This window comes from Anopheles gambiae, chromosome 2 (assembly GCF_943734735.2).
Source record: "Anopheles gambiae chromosome 2, idAnoGambNW_F1_1, whole genome shotgun sequence".
In the NCBI taxonomy this organism is placed as follows: Eukaryota; Metazoa; Arthropoda; class Insecta; order Diptera; family Culicidae; genus Anopheles; species Anopheles gambiae.
Window position 1 is genome coordinate 71,837,738 of NC_064601.1, and position 27,033 is coordinate 71,864,770.

The 27,033-nt window shown below is 42.0% G+C and overlaps 1 protein-coding gene and 1 long non-coding RNA gene across 2 annotated transcripts; both read right to left on the reverse strand.

The window, feature by feature from the left end:
• Positions 1–3,409: 3,409 nt before the first annotated feature.
• Positions 3,410–8,400, reverse strand: LOC133391099 (uncharacterized). The gene is made up of 2 exons (XM_061641566.1): positions 7,171–8,400; positions 3,410–6,929 (listed from the first exon to the last, which is right to left on the reverse strand). The coding sequence occupies exons 1-2, from the start codon at positions 8,398–8,400 to the stop codon at positions 6,678–6,680; spliced, it is 1,482 nt and encodes a 493-aa protein (XP_061497550.1). The 3' UTR covers positions 3,410–6,677.
• Positions 8,401–11,550: 3,150 nt separating this feature from the next.
• On the reverse strand, positions 11,551–12,910 carry LOC133391874 (uncharacterized). The gene is made up of 3 exons (XR_009765328.1): positions 12,726–12,910; positions 12,462–12,660; positions 11,551–12,385 (listed from the first exon to the last, which is right to left on the reverse strand). It is a non-coding gene; the product is annotated as an uncharacterized LOC133391874 (long non-coding RNA).
• Between the last annotated feature and the right edge of the window lie 14,123 nt (positions 12,911–27,033).

Consider the following 27,033-nt stretch of genomic DNA (forward strand, 5'->3'; position numbering starts at 1 on the left):
GCACATGAGATCGGTGTGTTTTTGTTATTTTAGTTTGTTCGATTGTACGATTGTTCTTAAATTGGGGCTATCGTGCGCGAGACAAACATTCATTTTCTCGTTTTCGATTCATGCTCAGGTATTCCATGCCTCGATTGCTGGTGCAATAGATCGCAACACAATCGAACAGCAAGCACAACACATTTTCACGATCTTCATAAGCATACCGAACACGCACAAACAAGTGCAGCCACTTTTCATCTGTGGTGTGCGTTTCTGCAATTTTGGCATTTTATCGCATCGGAAAATAATGTGGCGCATTCGTCTTAACATGCAGCACCGGTAGCGCAATATCAATGCAACTAATTCTAAGCATTAACATTCGCGGCCAAATGCAACGGCTGTACCCAATTCCCAACGGCTATTCAAACCTCTCGAATCGAGCAATATTTGAATTCAAACTACTCGAATCGAGCTGTTCAGCTTGAGGTTAAATTCAAATATTGCTCGATTCGAGAGGTTTGAATAGCCGTTGGGAATTGGGTACAGCCGTTGCATTTGGCCGCGAATGTTAATGCTTAGAATTAGTTGCATTGATATTGCGCTACCGGTGCTGCATGTTAAGACGAATGCGCCACATTATTTTCCGATGCGATAAAATGCCAAAATTGCAGAAACGCACACCACAGATGAAAAGTGGCTGCACTTGTTTGTGCGTGTTCGGTATGCTTATGAAGATCGTGAAAATGTGTTGTGCTTGCTGTTCGATTGTGTTGCGATCTATTGCACCAGCAATCGAGGCATGGAATACCTGAGCATGAATCGAAAACGAGAAAATGAATGTTTGTCTCGCGCACGATAGCCCCAATTTAAGAACAATCGTACAATCGAACAAACTAAAATAACAAAAACACACCGATCTCATGTGCGTGTGTGTGCACATAACCCCACATGAATGTCAAGAGCTAATCGATCATAACAAATATACCGCCAAAAGCGTTTTATCACCGCTCTATGCGTATCTGCGACAATTGTGCAAATTTTTTACATTACCTTGGAAACAGCATGTAAGTATCATTGGTTTTTATTTTTCCCAATCCTACTACCATACGCTAACAAAGTAACAAAGGCGTTACGCATGAAAAATATTAATTAATTAACCATCTAAAAAATAAGGTAAGCATCCGAAGAGGCCGCCCCCACACGGCCATGAAGTCAATGTTTGAGATGCTGGCATGCCATGCGAAAGGAATCACTTCGAGTATGAGCCTGGCATATTTTTATATTCCGCTAACAAAACACTAACATGAAATAAAAACAAAAAGACATGCAACCATAATGTTTAACACATCAACTAACTTAGCTGACTTAACCAATAATAACAAAAATTTCATTACGCATACGCTATTGTTCACACACACACACATTTTATTAATATATTTGCAGGGAGCATATTCGGCTTATAAACATCATGCAGGATCTAGAGGATCCGCAGGATGCTGTGGAGTGGCTACTGCGGTGGAAGCTGCTGAAACCGAGCCAGGAATGCCGGCGATGCGGTGACCCGATGATCCTCCGGACGAATCTTCGGGTAGGGGTATGTATTGACGGATGTAGATGGGTATGTGGGAAGCGGCTCTGTCGAAACGCCTCGTTAAGTGTGCGAAATGGATCGTTTTTCGCTGGGTCGAAACTTTCCCTACAGAAGATAATGATGCTCATATATTTTTGGAGCATGGAGATAGGTGTCGACAGAGCCGCAATCGAAGCGGATGTAAACCGTAAAACTGTGATGTCGTTTTACCGTAAAATCCGCTCCGAGTTGATGTATCTCGATCAGTACACCGGATCGATGATTGGTGGTCCCGGTAAAACTGTCGAGATAGACGAAACAAAGCTGGTCAAGAGGAAATACAATCGCGGCAGAATTAATCCCTCCAACGAAGAATGGTTGGTTGGAGGTATTTGCCGCGAGACGAAAGATATATTCCTCTGTCGCGTAGCCAAGAGGACCGCACCAATATTGGGCAACCTTATACGGTCCAACGTTGCTGCGGGGACCAGGATTTTAACCGACTGTAGGCGCGGTTACAATCAACTGGACCAAGTGGGATATTTGCATGCCACCGTGAACCACACTACGCATTTCATAAATCCAGATGATGACACTGTCCACACGCAAACGGTGGAAAATTTATGGAGGTGGCTTAAGCACTTCCTTAAGAAAAAGGGTACCAATAGGTCTACCCGCTTAAATTTTTACCTGACGGAGTATGCTTTTCGCCGGAAGCATAAGGACAACGTATTTGCTGCACTCTGTGCAGCACTTACTTTTGCTTGAAGCGCTGTTGCTTCCCTTTTTACCAGCTTTGCTTTCGTCCTTTTCCCCTTAATGAAACTCTTGCTGCCGTTGCCCAGTTGCATTTGAATCAGTAGACTACTTTGATTTCCTTTGGGCTACCGTGAGCAGTCCTGCACATACCATCTGCAGCAGGCCAAAGCCTTAATGCGCTGACGGCAACGCGAGCAAAGTAGTCACTGATTTTCATGTAACTTGGCAAAGGTTGGGAGGATCTAATAGGGTGCATCCGTCAATAAATACAGTGTCAGGAGAAGCGGACTTGTGCTCGGTAGTGTAAGGGTCTCATTAGCCCTTACACTATTTGGTACAAAGTCGTAAGGCTCATACGCCAGACGTCTCTAACCACGACGTCACAGCGCGGCGCCGAGACGATATCTGCTGATTCGTCTATACCATTTTTCTGCACAAAAAAATGGTGAAGGCTCGGGGAGGTTTTAGTCGGAAGGCATCCGACAGTACCCGGGGGTGGTCCCTGCTGTGCAGCCGTCCAACTGGATGCGGGTCCCTATGCATGGTTTCCTCCCTGATTAAAAAAAAAAAAAAAAAAAAAAAAAAAACCAAAATCGAACCAATGAAAACTTACTAATTTGAATGCAAAGTACTTTACTATTCTTCCAGCAAAGCAGATATCTCATGTGAATCGCCCGCAAGGAGGCTGCCGTGCAAATAAGACGATGGTGCACCAGGTAAGTTGTGTGATGATGACTGTTAAGTCTCGGTGACCCTTAAGGGCATTCTTGCATGCGACCATTTTTGGGTGCAACTCTCGAGAGTGAATGGAACCGTACTTTAACGCGAAGAAATTTCCGTGTCTTTCTCTTTACATGGTTGGGTTGCATGCAATTATGCCGTTCGTTGCATGTACCATCCACTTATCCCTTTATCCCTAGTGTCGTGATTTTCGCTCATTTTTCAATTTTATTTTTCGTTTGCACTTGCCGATCTTTCCTCTACGCAATTAATCACAAGACTGACTCCTGAACTCCTCCTGTCAGATTCCGCGCTTTTTTGTTTTCGCTCGCTTCTTTCTCGGTCTCTTTCCTTTTGTTTGGTCTCTCTCTCTCTCTCTCTCTCTCTCTCCGTCTTTCGCCTTATTTCAAATTTCTATGCGCTGCCCGTTAGGTAATACTGTTTCCTCCCGTCTCCTATTTTCTGACCTTTCCGCGACGCTTGGATATTTAATTCCTGCTATACGCCTCTCAACTCCTACATCTTTCCCCTTTCCTACTCTTCAAGTGTTTGCTTAAAACTATGTTAAAAAAAATGAATTGTATCTTAAGGAACTTATATAAATAGTAAAAATATCACTTTTGACGTTATACGCAATTTAATTCTAGAAATAAACGATCTCCTAACCTATGTGATGTTGTACATAACTGAATCCTTGAATCTATCTGGTATCCGCACGAGCCTTTTCGGTCTGTCTAGTTCTCTAACCTCCTTATCTGTATCTTGTATTGGTATAGAATCCATTAGCGATTGTTCTTCCTCCGAGTCACGTTGAGAGTAGTGCCTGAATCGATCTACCTTCAGCTTAACGTCGTTAACATTCCTTGCTATCTTTACGCCTGTATCACTAACGAGAACTACTTTTGCTCCATTCCTATTAAGGACGGTATATTCTTCGCTGGTGAACGTTGGATCTGTCTTTGTTCTTTGTGGGATAGCCACCACGACGCGATCGCCTGCACTGATGTGTCTCTCTCTTGCGCCTCGGTGTTCGTCGGCGAATTGTTTGCTGACCAGTTTTGCTGCCGCGTCATCTTCGCGTACCGTCACTCGGTCCAATGCTTCCTTAGTGTCCCATAAACAAGGGAAAGTTCCTCTGTAGCGCCAGCCCACTAGAAGCTCGAATGGGGTGACGCCTAGCCGAGAATGATGCCTTCGTGTGTTATGCACGTGTATGTATTCGTTCATCGCTGATCTCCAATTTCTTCCCTCTTGTTTCGCCGCCGCCATCGCCTTAATTATGCCTTGGTTCTGTCTCTCGATGGACCCATTTGACTGAGCACTCAAGGGAATGGATTTTCGAATTTTCACTCCTTTATCTTCCCAGCATCCTATAAATTCTGTGCTCTGAAATGGTGGTCCGTTATCACTCTGGATGATCAAGGGTAAACCCCAGACTAAAAAGAGCTTAAATAAGGCAGAATTAGTATTCTTGGCATCTGTTGATCTCATTTCCGAAATTTGCAAGTAACGGGAATATGTGTCGACAACTAACAAGAATTCCCCTGTCCCACAGCCTTGAAGAGACAAGAAGTCAATCTGCAGAAGTTCCCAGGGTCCGTCCGGTAGCTCGCGACTTGCTAATGGTATAGGCGGATTCTTTCTTGAAATAGAAATACATGTTTCGCAGCTATTAACAAAATTAACAGCTTCTTTTGCCATGTTAGGCCACCAAAAAAACTCTCTTAATATTCGTTTTGTTGCTCCACATCCTATGTGACCCCGATGAGCGGCCTCGAGAGCTGTTTGGCGAAGAGCGGAAGGAAGCACGACTAAATCATTTTTGAATACCAACGGACCTAGAACTCTCAGGTTTTTTGCCTCTGACTCGTATCGTATGAGGTTTTTTTGCCATTTTCCAATGCGAATCCCCGATCTTACTCTGGAAAGTTCTTCGTCCTTCTCTGAAGCCTCTTGGATTTCGGCCCACGAGATACTCATACTTCCCGCGTCCAGTGAGTACAGAACGTGTTTATCGTTACTTTCGTCGAATGGGTCGTCTATCTGTGATCTGTGAATTAATCTAGACAATGCGTCGGCAACGTTGCAATGTCCAGGAACTCGATCTATTTTAAACTGATATGGCAGAAGGCGCAGCGCCCATGCTTCTGCTCGTGTGATAGCTCGTTTCCCCATACGATGTGAACCACTAAAAATAAACTCGTTCGCTTCCGAATCAGTCCTTATTGTAAAGAAAATGTTAATGAGGTAGTACGAGAATCTTTCAACACCCCAAACGATTGCGAGCGCTTCCTTTTGCGTTTGAGGGTATTTCTGCTCGGTGGATGTAAGGGCTTTGGACGCACATGCAATTATTCGTGGTTTACTGCTATTACAGAATTGAACTAATACTGCTCCAATGCCTACTGGGGATGCATCTACAAATAGTTCAGTGACGTCCTTGTGATCGAAATAACCGAGTCTTGTGATAGAGTTTAGGGCTTCCTTTTTAAGGTAGTTAAATTCGTCCTCGTCTTCTTTCTCCCAGTAAAAGCAATCTGCTTTAGCCAGAGATCTTAGCCTTGTAGTTTTATCTGCTCTGTTGGGAATGAACCGTTCGGTAAAGTTCATCAACCCTAGAAAGCTTTTTACCTCCGCAATCGTTTCAGGTCTACGTGCGTTTTCTATAGCTTTCTTTTTGTCGTCTTCGACCCTCCACCCGTCACCGGATAGGTTGAAACCCAAAAATTTAACAACCTTTGTCCCAAATATGCATTTAGTGGTGTTAAGCTGGACGTTGTGATCACTCAGACGCTGGAGAACTTTTTGCAGATTCTCGTCGTGATCCTCTTTACTCTTTCCGTACACTAATATATCGTCCAGATAATTGATGGTTCCCTGGCATCCTTCCAGTACGATAGTTTCGAGTATCTCTTGAAAAATATCCGGAGAGTTGCAAAGGCCAAATGGAAGTCTCTTGAACCTATAGGTTCCGTCTCCAGCGAAAAAGTTCGTTAAATGTCGGCAAGATTCATGCAACTCAACGTGAAAGAATGCGCTTGTTAGGTCTACTGTCGAAAACCAGCGTGATCCATTGAGTTTTGCTAGGATAGCTTCTAGTGTGGGCATTCTGAATGGTGTCCTTATTATATTTCTATTCGGGCCTCTGAGGTCAACCACGAGTCGGATATCCGATTTTCCTTTTGGGACCACCAATAGTGAGGAACAAAATGACCTATCCATCTGTTCCGTTACGCGCTCTATTATGCCAGCCGACAGTAAGTCTTTTAGTCGTCTTTCTGTTTCGTTTCTAAACGCTGGGGGTATGCTCGTAAAGACGTTCCGTGACGGGGGTAATTCCTTATCGTATTTTAGTATAACGGGGGCGACCTTGAATCTAGGGAATTCACTCGCATTTAACGCGGCTAAAATTTCACCCGGCCGAAGATTTATAGTGTTACTCCTTGCTCGGTTCTGGACTTGTACTTCCATACCTAATTGCAATACGCTATACCTTATCGCAGTGCCTCTGCTTAGCAATGCTCTTGCGTTTGGTATCACGTAGAATTTTTCCATAAGACGAGGTCGATCCTCGGAAATATATAGTTCCGCCACAAAGGATGCGATTACCGGAATTTCATCTTGTACACCGTAAGCTTTTAATGGTCTATCTGTGCCTGTTTTTTTTACTGTATAGTAGGTTTCTTTGGAGATTGCTTCCGATCAAGCAGTCGAAGTTGGTCTTGTCGATCGTGTTAACGTCTGCACCGGAGTCGATCAAAAAGTTGATCGGCATTCCAGCCACATAGCCTACTACGCAGCATTCGTCATACTCCTTTTGTACCATTGTGTTTATTAAAACACTTCGATCCTTTATTTTGTTTGACTCCAAGTCTGTCAATTCATTGGATTTATGTTTCTAAAATCGAAAATTGAATAAGTGATTAATTCGATTAAACTTCAATTAAAAGGCTGAAAACAATTAAATACTATTTGTATGTTTATACTGCTAAAGTTCCACTGTACCATTTATATATCTTTATATTTTTAAGAATTGTTTATGTAAACGTTATTCATGGTTGTATTGTTCGATATGTTAGAGCTCTAACTTGAATGTTAAGAATTTGTGTTAGTGATAGAAAAACAGATAATTATCTGACCTCAGGCTGGGTGTTAAAATTCGTTGCTCCTTCTTCGTGTTCCGACCCATCTAGACAGTTGTTATCCGAGATAGCCGCAATTTTCCGAATTTTCGTTGTCTGGGCTGGTTCGGTTGTTTCCGTCGCCCGTCGTTTTGTAAGGTGTTGCGGGATCAACCGGCATGCTCTCTCGATGTGGCCAACGACCTGGCAGTTGTGGCATCTTTTATTAGCTGCATGGCAATCCTCTGGTAAATGATAATTTCCCGAACATCTCCAACAACGCTCGCGACGATTTGAAGAAAAACGATCCGTTGTATGTTGTGATGACCCTCCTTTGTTCCAACTGCTGGACGGTTGCCTGGTCGAGTAGCTCCGCCGATACGAATTACTGTGTTGGTATCTTTTTCTGTACGAATCAATTGGGCGAGATCCATAAGACACAGCCGCTATTTCTCCTATTTTGTTTGGTTGATGTTTTATAGCGAATGTCTCTTCATTTATGCTTTCAATCTCGCAGGCACGCACACGATCTAAAAAATCGACGAGTGACCCGCTCTTTCGAAGAACTTTTCTGCCGATTGCTCGCACCTTTGCGTTTGTAGCGTGTGTGGATGTAACGTCGACGACTGTCTCCAGTAATTGATCTTTTTTATAGTTGCAGATTTTTGCGCATTCAATTACTCTTTTCACGTAAGATGAGTCGGATTCGTTTTTGTTCTGCACCAAAGATCGGAGTTTTTGTCTTTGGAAAAATACATAATCGTGCGAACAGTAGTATTTTTCCAATCGCTCTATTGCATTTGAATATGGGAACTCTTTTCCATCTTTAAGTGAACTATCGGAAGGTGTCATTAGCAACATGTCCAAAAGCTTGGACTCAGCTTTCATTTTGAATGCATTCATTTTCATGGTTTCATCTGAAATTCCAGCAAAATCCATAGCTGCTTCAAACTGACCTTTCCATCTTTGAAACGTACTGCTATCAATTTCCTCTTCTCCTGGATTTGGAATGCAGCTTGACATTTGTAAGGTTGCAAAGGACATTGCCGTCATTGTTGATAGTTCTCCATGTGGATTTGGGGTAACCTCACGTGTTGTTGAAGTAAAACATGGCAGAGGCTCCAGAGACTGAGCGTCAGAATCTTCTTCAAACCAACCGTTCTTGTGGCTGGGCCGTTTTTGTGTCGCTTCTATCTGTGCTTCGAGAAACCGGTTTCTCTGCTTCTCTGCCATTAATGCCTTCAACATAGTTAAGGCTTCGGCGTGCGAAATATAGTTACTACTGAAAATATAATTAACGTACGGTTATTCAAGGATAAAACAGAAGAATTAATCAATGTTTAACAGTACACCAAAGAAAAAAACACCGCAATTGATGAAAATCATCACTGAGAATAGTTGTGCCACTCATTTAGGACCTATCATATTGGCAATCTATATGTTATATTTTGCCCTATATGTTACTAAGTTCGGCTACTTGATTTAAGTGAGTATAATATTTCAACGTTGTACTTTACTAGATTGTCTAGCAATATTGAGGTATGATAAGTGTCCAATATTGGGTGAATCTAATGTTATTTATTTATTATTGTATTGATTTAATTATAATATTACAATTATAATTATTACAATTTTAAATTATTTTAATTTATTTATTTGTTTATACATTATTATTTCATAATTCATAAACTTGGAAATGGTAAAAAATATAAATAAGGATAAAAACGGAATGCAAGTAATAATTGACACATCTATGGTCCTTTAAAAAATACCACCTACAATTTCATGAGGATAAAAATCTATGAAAAAATATTCCACTTAGCACATCCTCTAACCTTAAATAGCAAACACGCAAAAATCAGAAATTATGTCACTAAGTAATCCTAATTTTGTGCACTGCTCGAACCCTCCCAGCTCACTGGTAGTAAGCCCAACTCTTAAGGATTTTGTTTCTTACGTGTGCGGCTCTTGTTAACCTTTAAGTTGTCAACTTTAAAACCCCATAACTTTTGGTTCAATTCTTGTTGGTTTGATTTAACTCTACGGTTAAGCACCAATGGAACACGACATCGAACGTGAAAATGTATGGTATATGACATGTTTGTCTTGTTTGTTGATTTGTGTCTGACAGTGCACCTCCATATGATTATATGGGTTTGTTCGTGTCGGATGTCGTGTTCGATTGCTGGTAGAGCGCCGCCTTAAGCGCGGCGGAAAACACGGATAATCGAAATCAACGCCGTTTCTCTACGATATCAAGATGCTATGTGTGACTGTGTGGGCTTTTTTGTTCCGCTTTTTTTTCTCCTATCGTTCATGTGATATGATAGTACGCATTTGTTCATTACAATTGAACCCTACGTGCCACTTGTAATTATATATATATATAAATGTACACACGCGCACGTACGACACAAACGCGCATATACATGACTCGTACGCACACACACTCATACAAGTTTCGACTCACGGAAGATGGAGAACAATAAACCTAGAACTCACACCATCGATTGTCATTCCTTGGATACGCGTTACTTTCTTCTTACTATTCTCACAAGAAACTCCTTTTTACCCTCACAGGGGACTTCTTATCACCCTCCCAGGTGACTTCTTATTACCCTCTCAGGGGACTTCTTATTACCCTCGCAGGGGACTTTTTATTACCCTCACAGGGGATTTCTTATTACCCTCGCAGGGGACTTCTTATTACCCTCTCAGGGGACTTTTTTTTTATTTATTATTTTTTTTTTTTATTTTTTGTTTTTATTTTTTTTTTATTATTTTTTTTTGTACCCTCGCAGGGGACTTCTTATTACCCTCGCAGGGGACTTCTTATTACCCTCACAGGGGACTTCTTATTACCCTCACAGGGGATTTCTTATTACCCTCGCAGGGGACTTCTTATTACCCTCGCAGGGGACTTATTACACACTCACGGGCGTATTCCATCAATATTCTTAAAAATCACTTACCGACATGCGCCATTGTCGTGATTTTCGCTCATTTTTCAATTTTATTTTTCGTTTGCACTTGCCGATCTTTCCTCTACGCAATTAATCACAAGACTGACTCCTGAACTCCTCCTGTCAGATTCCGCGCTTTTTTGTTTTCGCTCGCTTCTCTCTCGGTCTCTTTCCTTTTGTTTGGTCTCTCTCTCTCTCTCTCTCTCCGTCTTTCGCCTTATTTCAAATTTCTATGCGCTGCCCGTTAGGTAATACTGTTTCCTCCCGTCTCCTATTTTCTGACCTTTCCGCGACGCTTGGATATTTAATTCCTGCTATACGCCTCTCAACTCCTACACCTAGCATCTTTTGTACATTTCGCAGATGAGACGATTGAGACACACTTATGCAAAAGTAGGTGAACTCACAACGCATAGCACCTTATCACCAATAGCCAGCGTAAGCAAAGATAGCCACACCGGGAGCCGAAGGCAGGAACACCATATGCGTTAGAACCCACAACACCAAAAAGAGACAGTTTTGTGACACTCCACACAAAAACACCTCACACTATACCGCACACATTGTAAACCAAAACACATAGAAACACACCGCGGAAAACAGAACGGCCTACAGTAGCAAAACCCGAGTTTGGTCCAACACCAAGCATAAGCTAAACAATTGGCTTTAAGCAGAACAAAAACACAAACCACAACCAAATGTACGGAATTAATAACTTTTTTTTGAGTATAAATAAAACCATATCCGATCAAGGCAGACCAGATTCGTTCGGGCTGTTAGGATAGGATGTTACGCTTGCTGTAAAACTCCTCTACGACTTTCATTTCATAAGCATTCAGAATGTACCCCTAAAACTAACCTCCCGCAAAACGGTCTTGGACGGCCCCGCTACGATCGATAACATTACAGGGACATAACTAACGACAATGACTAAACGATACAAAAAAAAAAACAACATCCGTTGAACAACGTAGCGCAAGGAAACATTATCATTATCATAATCGATAAACGACGCAGCATCACAGCATCGCACAGCGTTTCACCTAACACCATTTGCGCAACGAGATGAATATTAGTAAAGCGCGACGAGCATGTCATCTGCAAAGTGTGTGTCCTGCTGAAGACATCCTTCACAGCTGCCGCGAGTGTGCTGCTTCTGATCGCCGCCAACAACGGTGCCTCAAGACGCGACACTCACTGTCCAACCCACGAACCACGCAAAGTAAGCGCATCGTCTCGGTGATGATCGTTGCTGGCTCGTATTCTGCCCACTGCTGGTTATCTGTCCGTGAAAAGTCGCCATCGTTTCACCACATTAGCACCATTCAGCAGCTATTACAGATTACCGTTAACGTCATAATAACGCACTTCCGATGAATAGAAACTTGTGAAACAAAATACCAAGGATCCAAGATAAAAATGAAACATTGACCCGTTATTAATGAGACATTCAGAGAGAGCACACAGCTTGTTTTTAATATTTAAAACGAATTGAAACATTGTAGTACAAATTGTATTGTACAATCACAAATCAAACGCAAGAAAAGCACGCCGCATCAATGGGTTCAAGGTACAGGTTTTATGCATCTTGTTTCACACACTCGAACGTTACAGCACTTCCGGTTCTCTGGACGTTTTGTTCACTGTCCTGCCTGCTACCTTATCTGGTGCCGGTCGTTCTCGGTAGCAATAGCTGGTGCGCGAAAAGCCGTTCCAGAGTTAGTCGAATTATCCGTCTTCAATTCCTCCTTGACCGGTGTTGCGATGTATAAAGCTTGCACCTCCACCTTGGCCGTGTTATGCTTGCTACCGAACGCAGCGTTTTACCCTTTGAGGCCGTCTTGGCACCTTCCTTCGCTTCCTTCTTGTCGCCTTCGCGGTGTTCGGCACGAGTTTCATCCGATAGTACGGCCGTAGTAACCTTTTCCCGCACTTTGCGATTTTTTCCTCCAGCACCGGGGAGGGGGGGGAGGGGGGGTACATGCGTAAAGCGATGGACTTGGGGCCGCATTGACGTCGTTGGCTTCTTCAGGCCACAGTTGATTGAGCACGATGATTCAGGTCGTTGTGAACGCCAACAAACGGACAGTCCAAGTGCGAAAACCAGTACCAGCACTGCCTACGACGGCCTGCAGGTTCCAGTTTCCGGTACGGGATTGCGGGTTAGTCATCGCTCTGCGTCCAGCGGTGTCGATGTTACCCGATCCGTCGATGCGGATCCAGGATTGCACCGAAATCGGCATCGGATTCTCGTACTGGTTGATGATGTACTGGGTGTAAAGTTGCAGACAAAATAAGTTAACTTCGGGCAGGCCTGATCGACGAAATCTCTCGTGGATACTCTACCGGCGCGTGGAACAGAACTCGTTACGCATGACGGTACCGGCGCCGAACATCATCAATATCGTTATTGGCCATCGCGCCAAGCAGGATGCAGGTAGCGTCATCTTTGCCCGTTCTATTATACACCATACCGCCAGTTTGCGTGAAAATTATCCATTCCCCACGACGGCGGTGGGTGACGCGATGCAGTAGCCATGTGTGTCTGCGAAACCACAAACCATTAAACAACATTTATCACGACTAGTTTAGGAAAGTTGTATTTCTTACCAAGAGGAGCAGGAGTATGAAGATGTGTGAAACAAACACTTATTTACAATTTGTGGCAGCAACGATCTGACAGCCGCTCAGCTGCATGAAAAATAATCGAGCAATCTCAGATGAAATGTTGCACCACAGCGCCCCCTGTGGGTCAAGTTCGGTACTAACCCGGACGAGTGCCCATCTGGACTTTAACCCTACGAGCTACTCCACGCAAATGATGAACTTCCAGCTTGCACAATCTCGCGGGATACCTCAGGTAACAATTCGGGGACCGGGACGGGAAACGTTTTCGCACATACAGGAGCAAACGATGGTGCTCTGCTGAAGTACGTGCCCATATCTCTCCACGGACCTGCTGGGCGCGTAGACACGTACGCGTTCCTCGACGACGGCTCTACATCAACTTTCATGGACCATGGGTTATTAGCAGAGCTGGGTTTATCCGGAACCCCACACCCTCTGTGCCTGCATTGGACTGGAGACATAAGAAGAGAAGAGAACGAGTCAGTAAAGCTGTCGGTATGCGTATCCGCTCCCCACGAGAAATCTACCGTGCACGAAATGTCGGAAGTGCACACCGTGAAAGAGCTAGCGCTTCCAAAACAAACGATGCACATGACTCGTCTGGCTGCAAACTACGCTCACCTGAGAGGTCTACCGGTGGACTTTGATGAAGAGGCCATGCCACGAGTTTTAATTGGCGTGGACAATTGCAGATTGAGCCAGCCACTGAAGAGCGTAGAGGGTAAATGTGACGAGCCGGTCGCCTCGAAGACACGCTTGGGTTGGGTCGTTTATGGCCCTTGCACCAACGTAAGATTCACTCCCGAGTCACAACATAGGCTTCTTCACGTATGTTCCTGCGATGGCTCGCCAGATGATCTACTCACAGCTGCGGTGAAGGAGTATTTTAAACTCGAATCGATCGACATCAGCACATCGACCAACAGCCTGCAATCTAAAGACAACGAGCGCGCTTTGGCCATATTGGAACGAGAAACAAAGCTAATAGACGGACGCTACGAAACGGGACACATATGGCGCCGTGACGATCCAGATCTACCTTGTAACAAGGCTGCGGCCACAAAACGGTACGTATGCTTAAAACAAAAAAATGAGTAAAGATCCCGTTCTATCCAAAGCTATCCAGGAGAAGATGCAAGAATACTTAGCTTACGGTTATATCAGGAAGCTTGCAGACACCACATCGATTGTACGGCAGAAGAACGATTGGTACCTTCCAATCTTTCCGGTAATCAATCCGAACAAACCCGGGAGAATCCGTATGGTTTTCGACGCAGCGGCCAAGGTGAACGGAGTAAGCTTGAATTCCAGACTTCTTCCTCGACCCGACATGCTTGCTGGACTCGTGTCAGTGCTGATGAAGTTCAGAGAGAACCGTGTGGCGATTGTCGGCGACATACGCGAAATGTTCCACCAGGTGGCCATCAAGGAAAAGGATCAACGAAGCCAAATGATCCTGTGGGACGGTGAAGACCCCGATGCCGGACCGGCAATTTACGTCGTGACCGTGATGACGTTCGGAGCAGCGTGTTCACCTAGCAGTGCACAACACGTAAAAAACGTGAACGCAGGACGATTTGCAACAGAATACCCCAGGGCACTCGAGTCCATAGTACATGAACACTACGTCGATGATATGCTAGCCAGCGTCGAGACGGAAGAGGAAGCTAAAGATCTGGCCGACGCGGTCCGTTACATCCACGCGTGCGGTGGTTTCGAAATCAGAAACTGGGTTTCGAACTCTCGGGCCGTCATGCAACACCTGCAAGAGGATACAAAGGGGAAAGATATTAGTGCGAACTATGGTCTATCCGCCGAAAAGGTGTTGGGAATGTGGTGGAACACATCATCGGACACGTTCACATTCCGCTTATCCACGAGGCATGATCAAGAGCTTTTATCTGTGAGAAAGCCAGGAACGAAACGTGAAATACTACGGACACTTATGAGCGTTTACGACACTCTCGGACTCGGACATTTTCTAATGTATTGAAAGACTTTGCTGCAGGAAGTTTGGCGCGGAGTCACCGGTTGGGACCAAGAGTTGAGCGACCAGACGGCAGGGAAATGGACGGAGTGGTTACACGTGCTTCCCGATGTCGAACTGGTGACTATACCCCGATGCTATCGATGTATATCCTCCACAGATGCCAACGTTGAGCTGCACGTCTTTTGTGATGCGAGTGAGAAGGGTATGGCAGCAGTTGCTTACTTCCGTTTCGAGGAAGGAAGGGATATGCATATCGAATGCGCTCTGGTAGGATCGAAAACGCGCGTGGTGCCGCTTAAATTTTTATACATCCCCAGACTGGAGCTCCAGGCCGCGGTCATCGGTGCAAGGCTAGCGAAAACCATATCGCAAAATCATAGACTGTCGATCGGACGAACCATCTTCTGGACCGACTCTAAGAACGTCCTGAGTTGGCTTAACTCAGACCACAGGCACTACAACCAATTTGTAGCATTCCGTATAGGAGAGCTGCTAGAAAGAACCAATCTGGATCAATGGCGATGGGTCCCAACCAAGCTGAACGTAGCAGACGAGGGCACAAAATGGAGCAAACGACCAGACCTGTCAGCGCAAGGGCGGTGGTTCCGTGGGCCGTCGTTCCTTTGGGAGCCGGAAAGCGCCTGGCCAAATCAAGAAGGGGTACCACAACGTACCAGTGAAGAGCTGCGGAAAGGAATGAACCATCAACTAGCAGAGAGGCCGCTAATTCATTTGGAACGGTTTTCCAGATGGAACCGAGCGCTGAGGGCTATGGCGTTTGTGACGCGCTTCATAACAAACATGCGTCATCTAGTTAAGAAGGAGCTGAAAGTGAACGGGCCGCTGACGCAGGACGAGCTAGCGGAGGCGGAGCGTATATTAATACGATTCATACAGCAGAAGGCGTATCGTGGTGAGATGCAACAGCTGAAAAATCGGGAGCTGATAAAGCATCCGTGGAAGAAGAGGATCAACAAAGGCAGCAGTCTATACAAACTATCGCCCACTTTAGACGACCATGGGATTCTAAGAGTGGGGGGACGGCTAACCGAGTGCGTGAGAATCAGCGAACCTTCCCGCAATCCTATAATCCTTCCTAGGAAGGAGTACGGAACCGATCTCTTGATGCAAGCGTACCACGCCAGGTACAAACACGTGAATCACGGTACAGCTTTGGCTGCACTAAGGATGCGATACTACATCCCGAAAATCCTGGGGGAATACCGTCGCATAAGGATAAGCTGCCAGAAATGCAAGGTGGACAACGCGCGCCCGGAACCACCTTTAATGGGTAATTTACCGCTTCATCGGGTCGCAGTGGGTCAGAATCTTTCTCGTTCACAGGTATAGACTACTTTGGGCCCTTTCTAGTCGCCGTCGGACGACGGGTAGAAAAACGATGGGGCGTCATATTTACCTGCCTTACGAGTCGGGCGGTCCATCTGGAAATAGCGGCATCCCTTAACACCGCCTCGTGTATCCTAGCCATCCGACGCTTCATCGCTAGACGTGGAACCCCGCTCGAAATCATCAGCGACCGAGGGACTAATTTCGTGGGTGCTTCGCGAGAGTTGGACGAAGCAGCGCAGGAGATCGACCACGACGTAATGATGACGGTATTTTGCGGACCGCAAACAAAATGGAGCTTCAACACCCCCGGGGCTCCCCACTTTGGCGGCTGCTGGGAACGCTTAGTGCGCTCGGTGAAGAAGGTGCTGAATCAGTTCGTGTTTCCTAAAAGACCAACGGACGAAATTTTGGCATCAACCTTTGCGGAAATCGAGCTGATACTGAACTCGAGGCCACTTACCTACGTGCCGCTGGATGACGAGATGACGGAGCCTATGACGCCGAACCTATTGCTACTTGGGACTCCAGACGGAAGTATGCCGCCGGCTGTGTTCTGCGACAGCCCCGCGGCTCTAAAATCGTCCTGGAAGATGGCACAGCTCGCGGCGGATGTGTTCTGGAAGAAATGGTTGGCAGAATACTTACCGACTCTTACCCCTCGAACCAAGTGGTTCCAACTCGAGGTAGGAGATTTAGTTGTAAATGCGGATAATAATCTCCCCAGAAACTGCTGGCCAAAGGGTCGCGTTATTATTATTATTATTATTTATTTCATATTTCAGTTATATCGGTAGTGGTGGCTAAAGACGGTCAGGTTAGGCAAGCCACTGTACAAACCGCGAACACTACCTACGTTCGATCCGCGCACAAATTAGCATTATTAGACGTAGGAATGAAGAATAGTTTGACACAGCAGCATGATTGAATTTAAACAAAACAAAAAAAACTTTCCATTTCGCTCAAGCCGTAAAGAAACATAGACTGGATAGCACGAGGTTGCGAAAAAACATAAACAAAGGCACGCGCTAAAGTGACAGGTGCGATGAGGAAGTGCTGCCACAGTTGATGTGAAAGTTGAACTGTGGAACACTTGGGGGGACAATGTTGTCACATAGCACAGGTACTGAACGACCTGTATTAAACCAGGAGGGTTAACGGACACGAAGCGCAAGCCGATTAGGACACGAAGTGACGAGGGAAAAGCTATAAAAAGAGCGCAGCATAAGATTTGCGCCCTTTTCAAACCACTCGCGGAATCTAGACAAATTTTTTGGCAAACTAAAATAAATCGTTTCGGCAAGAAATTATTCCGCGTTGGTTTCATTTTCCTACAGTTATACTATTCCTTTTCGCGCAAAAATTTATCCCACGTTTTTCTATTGGCTGAAAGTATTTATCTTAAACATATTTTATGTTATTATTAGCTTATATATCTATCCTATTCTGTTGGGAACTAAAACTAAGGCGGATTAAATTTCTTGCCAAAAACGAGTTATAATATTACGCGCCAAAAAATTTGTCCGTTTTTCCGCGGTTGGTTTAAAAAAGGGCTCGTTCCTGTGTTGCGGCCCTTTTAACACTTTTCTTCTGTTATGCTTCGTGCCTTGTTCGTTTACGCCTACGCTCGTTTTAAACGTCCCGTTTATGACAGGTAGTTGGAATTCCAACGCGAGATTCCAACATATTCTATCCTATTCTATCAGGCGCCCTCGCAAATCGCTGTCAATTGCATGGCGGAATCCTCCCTATCCTTCCTATCATACCATTCCGTCAAACATTGCGAGGGTTGCGAGTAGTATCATCTGCTCGAAATCTAATGTTTTTTTAATAATCTGTTTGTTTTATTCATTAATTTTTTTGCATTGTTATTTGTCGAAAGGATCACTATTTCAAGTTTTATAGATTTTTTCAAAATAAAATGTCTAAATTCAGGTGTTTAGTATGCTAAAATTTGTAATGTTATATCTGCTCTTGGGGTGCTATAATTATGACTGCCAAAACAGGGTGCGAAAAACCTGCCTAGGCTCGCAAGCTCTTTAATGCGAGGGCTTTGGGGCTGTGAACTTGCATGGCGTGCGAGCCCTCACGCGTTCTCGCAAATCGCTGTCAATTGCATGACGGGTAGTCTCCACCCTCGTGTCACGGATGGCACTCTCTAGCGCCAGGTTGAATAGAAGACAGGCAAGCCCGTCCCCCTGGTGCAGACCTTTGGTGGTAGCAAAAGGTCCTGAGAGTTTTCCATCCACCCTCACCTGCACCACCCGCAAGTGACGTTGGTCATTCTAACTAGCCTTATCAGTTTGGCCGGATTTTGGATTCCAAATGAGCTCATAGCGTCATACAGTTTTACCCTGGCTATGCTATCGTATGCCAGTTCAGCTGCAATTCCGTCGGTGCCGGGTGCCTAGTTATTTTTCAGCCGACGGATAGCCTTTCGTGTTTCGTCTATGCTAGGTGGCAGTAGCATGACACTATCTGCTAGTGGCGCTTCTAGCTGTTCGTTAACCTGGTTGAGTAGTTCATCAAAGTACTGAGCCCACCGCGAGAGGACCTCTGGCTGGTTACTAACCAGATCTCCATCCTTGCTGCGACAGCAGGTTACCTTAGGTACAACGTTGTTTCGGTGACCTGCTATCGCCTGTTCTTTATTATAGATTGTTGTTTTGTGCCCTCCTTGGCTAGCTTGTCGTTCCCACATGTCTAGGGATCCATTGGATTTTACACTGGGTTAATTCTAGGTTAGGGTAAATGTACCTATAGTGGTGGTAGTACCAATAGTGGTGCTATTGCTCTAAAATGCGGTTCATAGGGCAAATTAAAAGTAATTAAGTTATTTACGTTAGTGTTAAATGTTCTTTAGCCTTTTACAAAGGGTTTAAAATTTAAATGAGGGCATTCCGTTACTTAGTAATCGAAAAATCCATTATTTTGTGAAATGGGTCAACATTTTTCCAAAATCCTTAGGATTTCATAACGAAACTCATTTTTCTGTTAACGTTCTAAATGACCACATAACCACGCAATTATTAGTTTTTTAACATAACTGTTATGTAATGTTATTGTTTTACTAAAATTATTTGCCTTTTTACCATATTTATGCATTTTTAAGTGTTTTTTACCATAGTGCCATTATAGGTACACAAAACAGGCATGTTCCTATAGTGGTTAAAGTTCTAAAATCAATAAATACAGGTCGTTTTAGATTTTTTCGAGGAAATTTTTGGCATGAGGTACTGTTCTCACTAAAATAAGCAACATAAATGATTTTTATGTAGGTAATTGACCAAAAACAGGCCAAAATTCGCTTATCTGGCTGAATGATAAATTGACATTAAATCAAGCACACTCCTTCGGGTGTAGTTTGACGACAGGTGTGATGCAGTACTTTAGTGAATAGTTTCATTAATCAAATTTATACATTTTTTACGATCAAATTACGCAAGAAACCAATATTATGGCAGTAATCCTTGCTATTCATACGAAAACAGCTTCAAAACTAAGTTTCATTGATATTATACACCGTTTTTGATGCATCTTTGTTTACCTCCACTATAGGAACACAATACGACGACTATAGGAATCATACCACCATTAAACGTACAACGAAGCAGTTTCAAAAATATGTATTTTTTCGTAAATTTGATGTGTTTCATGGTAAAAATGGTTGTGATTGCGAAGATAAAACAAATTCCAATTGCTATGTGTTAAAATATTCAGAAATTGTCGTTCCTGACACTTTAAATCCATTAAAACACATCGGTACCACTACAAATTGCACCACTATTGGTACATTTACCCTAATTAATATTCTGTTGATGATTTCATCTACGTATAATTCGTCTAGAGCAGTCTCTAAAATCATACATGACGCTTTACTATCTGTGTAGATTGTGCAGTGTTTTAGCTTTTTCTTTGTTGTCGCTATCGTGATGATTTCTTTTGGGGTGATTTCTATGTATATACCTATATCATAAAGGTTTTGTGTTTTGCTGCCATCCTTGTATATTTGTATGTCCTGTTGGATGTTTATAATTTCTAGGCTTTTTTGTCTTAACCTTGTTGCGTCTTGTTGTTTTTTGTTTTCATTGATGGAATGGATAGTAGGGTTGATGCTGGTTTGAAATGGACTATTTTTTGAGTTGTTAAGTTCTTTTCGGGTTATTTTATCGTATATTTTTTGGTTGTTTATTTTTAGATTTAGGCTATTGAGTGTTTCATGCAGTGTGTTTAGAGTGCGTTGGAGTTTTGCTATTGTTGTTGAGGCAGTGATTCCACTTTCTATGATACCAAAATCGTATGCATATTGTATTAGTTTAGTTTTGTTGTGATTCAAACTATGGCAGTCGCCTGTATATATGTTGAATAGTATAGGTGAAAAGACGTAACCTTGAGGGAGTCCCATGGATATTCTCCTACTGATATTTTTACCTTCAGTTGTGATCTCGACCCATCTGTTACTTAGGAATCCTACAATCCATCTAATATCTTCTGTGGATAACATCTTTCTGGTGAGAATTTTTTCTAGGATGTCAACTTTCACACTGTTCAATAAAAATCACTCCAGTGTGCTTTTTTTCTCAAGTTGTTCTTGATGGTGTTGACAATCCAATCAACAGCGGATGTTGTGGCGCGATTTTTCCTAAAACCAAATCAAATGGTTGTGTTTGCAACTTTGGTTATGGTTGGGAGTAAGGCTACGGGTGTGTGATTTTCGGTTAGGGTATGGTTTTTTTCCTGGGTTACCAATGGCAATAATTTTATTTTTTATTTTTAAGTTTTTTTCTCTTCTATTTCTCCTATTTGGTACATTCTGTTGATGTCGTTGATGATTGCAGATGATCTATTGTTGCTAAGGATTGTTAATGTGTTATTAACGATATTTTGTCTATACCTATAGAGATCTCCATCCTTGTTTGCATATTGATTTGTTCGAATCTCTCTTCTATTCTCTTTGTTTTGGTGAGATTACTTAAATATCGGAATTTGGCTGAATCTCTTTTATATTCTATTTGATTTGTTATTGTTTTGTTTTGGTTGAAGATTTTCTGGGACTCACATTTTTCCCCCACGCCTTGTTAATTTCTTCTGACCACCATGATTTTGGTTCTAAGGTGGTTTTACTTCTATTTCTTAAGATTATCATATTAATATTTTTGGTAATACTGTTTATGTCCGTGTTTTCATTGCCCGACAGTAGAGTAATTTCCTTATCTATTTTTTTCCTATTGTATATGTATTTTTGGTACGGAGAGGATTTAATTGTATTAATCTGTGTAAAGATTATTTTGTGTCCACTGTTTCCAATAGATATGTAAAAAAGAGTTCTTTTAATATCGGGGGCAACTGTTATCGTTGCGATCGTCAGATCGATGGCCGTGTTTTTTTTCGGATCACGGTTCATAAATGTATGCTCTTTTTTATGTATAACAGTGAAATTAGTATCGTTTATCATTTTTAGTAGTTTGCCACCTTTCCCATCATTGTAGTGATTGCCCCACTCCCAATTATGTGCGTTAAAATCTCCCGTTGTGATTAATTTTGAATATTTGTTGAGAGATGTGAGCACTTCTGCACTTAGTGTTATAGGTTTGACATACACAGATGCGATTACCAGTCCCGTTTGTACAGCGTAGACAGCTGTGGCTTGTACATAGGGGTTAGTTGGTATTAGTGGGATTTTTTTTGTGTTGATACCGTTGGTTATACTAATTTAACCACACCTCCGTAGCTATCTTCTCTGTTATCGGAGATTACTTGGTAGTGTTGGCTTTTTAGTGTGTCGGATGAGTTATTATTCAACCAAGTCTATATCTATATTTTTTTAAATCAGTATTTCTCTGATTTCTTCCTTGTTATTTTTTATTCCTTGTACATTCGCTTGAAGCAGTGTGAATGTTAATCGGGTAAATAAGGAGTGTTGGATGTGTTAGTTGTCTGTTGGGATGATTTGGTAGTTATTTATCTCTGCTTCAATTTCCTTTCGGGCTTGTGTTTGTTTCTCTCGTTGGGGATTTTGTTTTTTGTGCATATGTTGTTTCAGTTATATAAACATTTGGGATAACGGGACATTGGCGTCTCCGAATACGTTTTGCTTCTCCATACGTTACCTTGTTTTCTGTTCCGATTCTGCTGATTTCCATTTCGTAGACGAATGTAGGTTAGTTTGTGTTTAGTGCGTGGTGGGCTTCTGGGAATGACACACATTTTGTTTTTTTACATGGATCTTTGTGTTCGATTTCGCTACAGCTCGCGCAGATTTTATCTTTCTGGCACCATTTTTTTTGTCTGTCCCAGTTTTATGCATGTTATGCACCGCATGGAGACTTAGAGTTCCACCTTTACTGGGTATAGTCCGAAATCCACTACACGTGGTATCTTTCCCGTTTTGAAAGTTATAATTGCCGTTCGGGTGTTCCTGAGTGTTTGTTCTGTTTTTCTTTTCATGCTGACGACCTCTAGCACTTTAGGTTATTTTAGTCTCTCTAACAATTCTTCTTCTGTAAGGTATTCAATGTCTGGGCATCGGATCACTCCCTTATTTGTGTTCAGGGTCGGGTGTTCCTAGGTTTTTACTATAGTTTCGACTCTTCCATCTGAAATTTTCTTTATTGTTGCCAATTTGTTTGCTTGTTTTTGGTTAGCTACTTTGATTAGTAGTTTGCCGTCTTTTAGTTTATTGACCGACATTGCTTTTGTACCGATTGCATTGTAAATTACTTTTGCCGCACGAAACGGGTTTATCCGACTAAGGTCTTTTTTTTTGTTGTCTGCCGCGAAATTCCGCCTGCTGTCAAACCCACATGTAAAGTGTCAATAGCAACCTTCCCAAACTGTCATTGTTAATAATTATTAACAACCGATTCGCACAGAAGGTGTTATTCCCTGTAATTGACGACAGAGGGCCTCGCGGTAAATGCTTAGTGTGGACAACGTCCAACACTGATCGGGCCGAGTACTCCCGAAGGCTCACGATCGGGACTACGGGAGAGAAGAAAGTTCACTCTTTCGCCTTAGCCCGAGACAAGTGACGGCCGCGAATTTCCGGTCCGTGTATTTTTTACCTAACATACTAAACCTACTGTAACCAAAATCATGTACCGGAGCGCCCCCTCACTTTCACATGATTCCGTTGCGGTCGGTTTTATGCGACAGGCCCATCATTAGTTTTTATGGATGGCTTCAAAGTGCTGTGTCAAAATGTTACAGTGAATCATAAAACAATAATACTGCAGTTCATTATTATGATGGAACTAATTTTGATGATACTTTAATATTGTAGTCATTATCGTTGAATGTTAAATAAATTACAAATATATGCTTCGTACATCTTCACCATCTAATGCACTGTTTCAAAACGAAAGAAGTAAATTAATTTTGAAATAAGTTACCGATAAACAAGTAAGATATAGTTAACTTACTTTTTCGATCAACACTGTAGATGTGAAGAAATCAATCAAGCACTGTAAATTAAGGATTGATGCATGGCTTCATTTTTGTAAATGGAAATCATTCCGCAAAAAGTAAACATAAAGTACAAACGCAAATTTTTTAATTAAAATGAGTGTCTCTAGCGGAAGTACCGGTGAAATCAATGACGAAACTACGACGGACCAATCGACATCTCGGGCAGCACAACCTGCAGCAGCACAAAAGAGAAGGCTTCGAACCACCAGCAATGTTGATCGACAGAGGGTTATAAATGCTCACCAAAATGGATGCAATGCGGCTGATATTTCTAAAATGCTTAACGTACATCGCTCAACAGTGTATAGTATAATAAAAAAATATGAAACCAAAAAATTGAGGCTGCTAAACGTGGAAGTATTAGGGAGAAAAAATAATTGCAGCTATTGGCGAAAAAATAAAAGAATGAATAGATGAAGATTGCATAATAACTTTACAAAGGTGGTAGAAAAAGTATTCGAGGAATTTTCTATTCGTGTGAGTAAGGCTACTGTAGCAAGGGAAATCAAGAGTTTTCATTATTCTTTAAAGAGAATTATAAAAAAAACCCGAACGTAGGAATAATCCGCCAACCGTAGAGATTCGCAGAGATAACGCATCAAATTTTTATGCGTTGACCGGGCAGATTTCTGATACGAATGTGATATTTGTTGACGAGATGGGCTCTGTATCAGCATGAGAGCAAATAAAGGGAGATCGGCTGTTGGAACGCCAGCAGTTAAAGTAGTACCATAAATACGCACTCGCAATGTTTCCATCATATGTGCTATATAGATCAGGAATTCAAATGTACAAGACAGCAGAAAGAGCAGTAAATCATGATTCCATTTTGGAATTTATTAGAGATTTGAAGAGCAAGTTAAGCGCAACGACGAATAATCTACGTTATGAATAACGTAGCTTTTCATAAGTGTTATGAAATACGCCATCAAATAGAAGACGAAGGGGATGAAGTTCGATACCTTCCTCCTTATTCGCCGTTCTTCAATCCTATTAAGAACTTATTTAGTAAGTGGAAAGAAATCACTAAAAGGGCAAACGCAAATAACAATGCAGAACTTATTGAGGCCATTTAGAGAAGAGCTTAATTAATTACTTCTAATGACTGTGAAGGATATATCAGAAATATGTGGACATATCTTCATCGGTGCCTTAACAGTGAGGAAATATACGATTAGCTCCTTTGTTTTTATTATTGAATTACCAATACATCGTGAAAAGTGATGCAAAAATGTCAAGTTCATATAAAAATGTTATTATTTTATAATTCGTTGGAATAAAAGACAAGAATTTTTTGGAACAAGTATTGAAATGATTATTAGATACAAATGTGGTTGCTTATTATTTAGGACGAGCAGCATCAGCTATAAAATTTAAAAATATTTGTCTTTCAACTAACTAAAACATTTCACCGATTTGAATTAACTGTAGACAAACAGAATCCGAACTGTCATGTGTAGGCATTAAACGTCAAATAACACATATGTACATACGTACCTTTACATTTATAGAAATGTCAAAAAGATGTGAACTGTCAAAAGAATAATAAAGAAGTCAATTCACGCTGAACTGTTAACAGAAAAACACGTGAATCTGTGTCTGCTGTCCTTACGTCCTTATGTCCCTACGTTCAGCTCGCCTCCTACATAACCTTTACTCGGTTGGCTTATCCTTACAGTACAATAAATTGAAGCTTGTTACAAGACTAAATTATTTTTTTCTGAACCATTTCTAACGTTCGCAAAATCTTCAAATTTAATATGTTTAAATTAAATCCAGGTAGAAAAATCGTTTTTGATTGCTTATTTCTCTGATTCCGATTGACTTGAAATTTGAAATGTGAGTGTAAACCACAGCCATCTTTTTTTGATATTTTTCGTAGTCTTTTATTAGTATAAAGGCCGGGCTACATTGATCGTACTCGCAAGTGTAATTTTGATTTTCACTAGCGCATCTGGCGGCGGCTGACTGAAGCATTTTGCCAAACAATTTGGAGCCGCTCAAGAAAATATGTTAATTTTCCATGTTTTTTACTTTAATTAGAGGAGCAAAGTTTTGTAAAACGTAGATACACATGTTTTGCACGCATTGCATCCGTTTTTGCAATGGAAAACGATGGAAAAACTACTTTATTTTGAGATCCGACATGACCATCCCCCCATGACCAAAAAAAGCTTCCACCAGTCGCCGCCAGATGCGCTAGTGAAAATTAAAATTACGCAATTTTAGACAACATCATTCATTCAAATGGAAACTCCTTTATCTTTTACATTAGTCGTTGACAAATCTCAATTTGTATACTCAATACCAATATTTAGATCTTCTTCTTCTTTTTGGCTCAACAACCGTTGTCGGTCAAGGCCTGCCTATACCACTTGTGGGGCTTGGCTTTTAGTGATTTATGGATTACCCCCTCATAGCAGGATAGTCAATCCTACGTATGGCGGCACGGTCCATTTGGGGCTTAAACCCATGACGGGCATGTTGTTAGAGTCGTACCAGTTGACGACTGTACTACGGGACCGGCTAACCAATATTTAGATATTTTCGAATAATAGTGTAATATATAGTTATCTAAACTATTAAAGCCATATCACTGAGAAAATTTTTAAAGTAAAAAAATGTATTCAATGTTATGTTATGTTTTTTTTTAATCCTGTCAACTTTGAGAATCACAAACATAAAAACAGTAGTGATTTGAACCAATTTATGCACAGTTCTAGAAACTGCATTAATTTATTTAATTTTCGTCAAAATATTCCATTGATATTGGATAATCAAAAGTTATAAACCTCCAAAGTCGATGGCTACCTGGATAGCCTGGAATATGATGTTTTTTGGGTTGGCAGTGACAGGGTTAATCTCCGTACATTTTTTACGTGGTATGTTTTAATCAAAGAAAACCGACTGTATTATGCATTTAAAAACATTACGATAGCCTTGAAAGTTTAAAATAATAAATAATAAAATACATAAAAATAAATAATAATTTGTATGAAGGATTGAAGTTCGCTGTATCAACTACTTGCGTGACAAGTCATCCAGCATACATTTTCCAGATTCGAGTTGGGATTTTCGGGTCCAAAACCTAGTGTTACCAAATCGAAAAGGGTTTACGGATTCGAATTGTATGTACGATGTTGAAAATCGTTTAACGTGTTCTAGAAATAGTGTTACGATGTTTAATTGGCTTGAGAAACCCTGTAAATATGATCTTCCCTTTCAAAAACTTGCATCGAATACTACGGATGGAGCAAAAGCAATGACAGGAAATACAAAAGGAATTATAGCTCGAATTTCACATAAACTCCAAGAACTTCATCTAAATTAAATTATTAAACGTTTTCATTGCCTGATACACTAACAAGTTACTACTTATCCGGCGCTACAACCACTTTGAGGTCTTGACCTACCTCAGGAGTGTCCGAAACCGCTCACGGTCTCGCGCCTCCGTCTGCCAGTCCGTTATCCCGGCCTTAATGGCGG

What these genes read in the sequence shown, in the direction of transcription:
- LOC133391099 (XM_061641566.1), bottom strand. Translation starts at nt 8,400, where the DNA reads ATGTTGAAGGCATTAATGGCAGAGAAGCAGAGAAACCGGTTTCTCGAA. An exon ending in ATTTTAACACCCAGCCTGAG is followed by an intron (nt 6,930 to 7,170) that starts GTCAGATAATTA and finishes TTTCGATTTTAG; the next exon opens with AAACATAAATCCAATGAATT.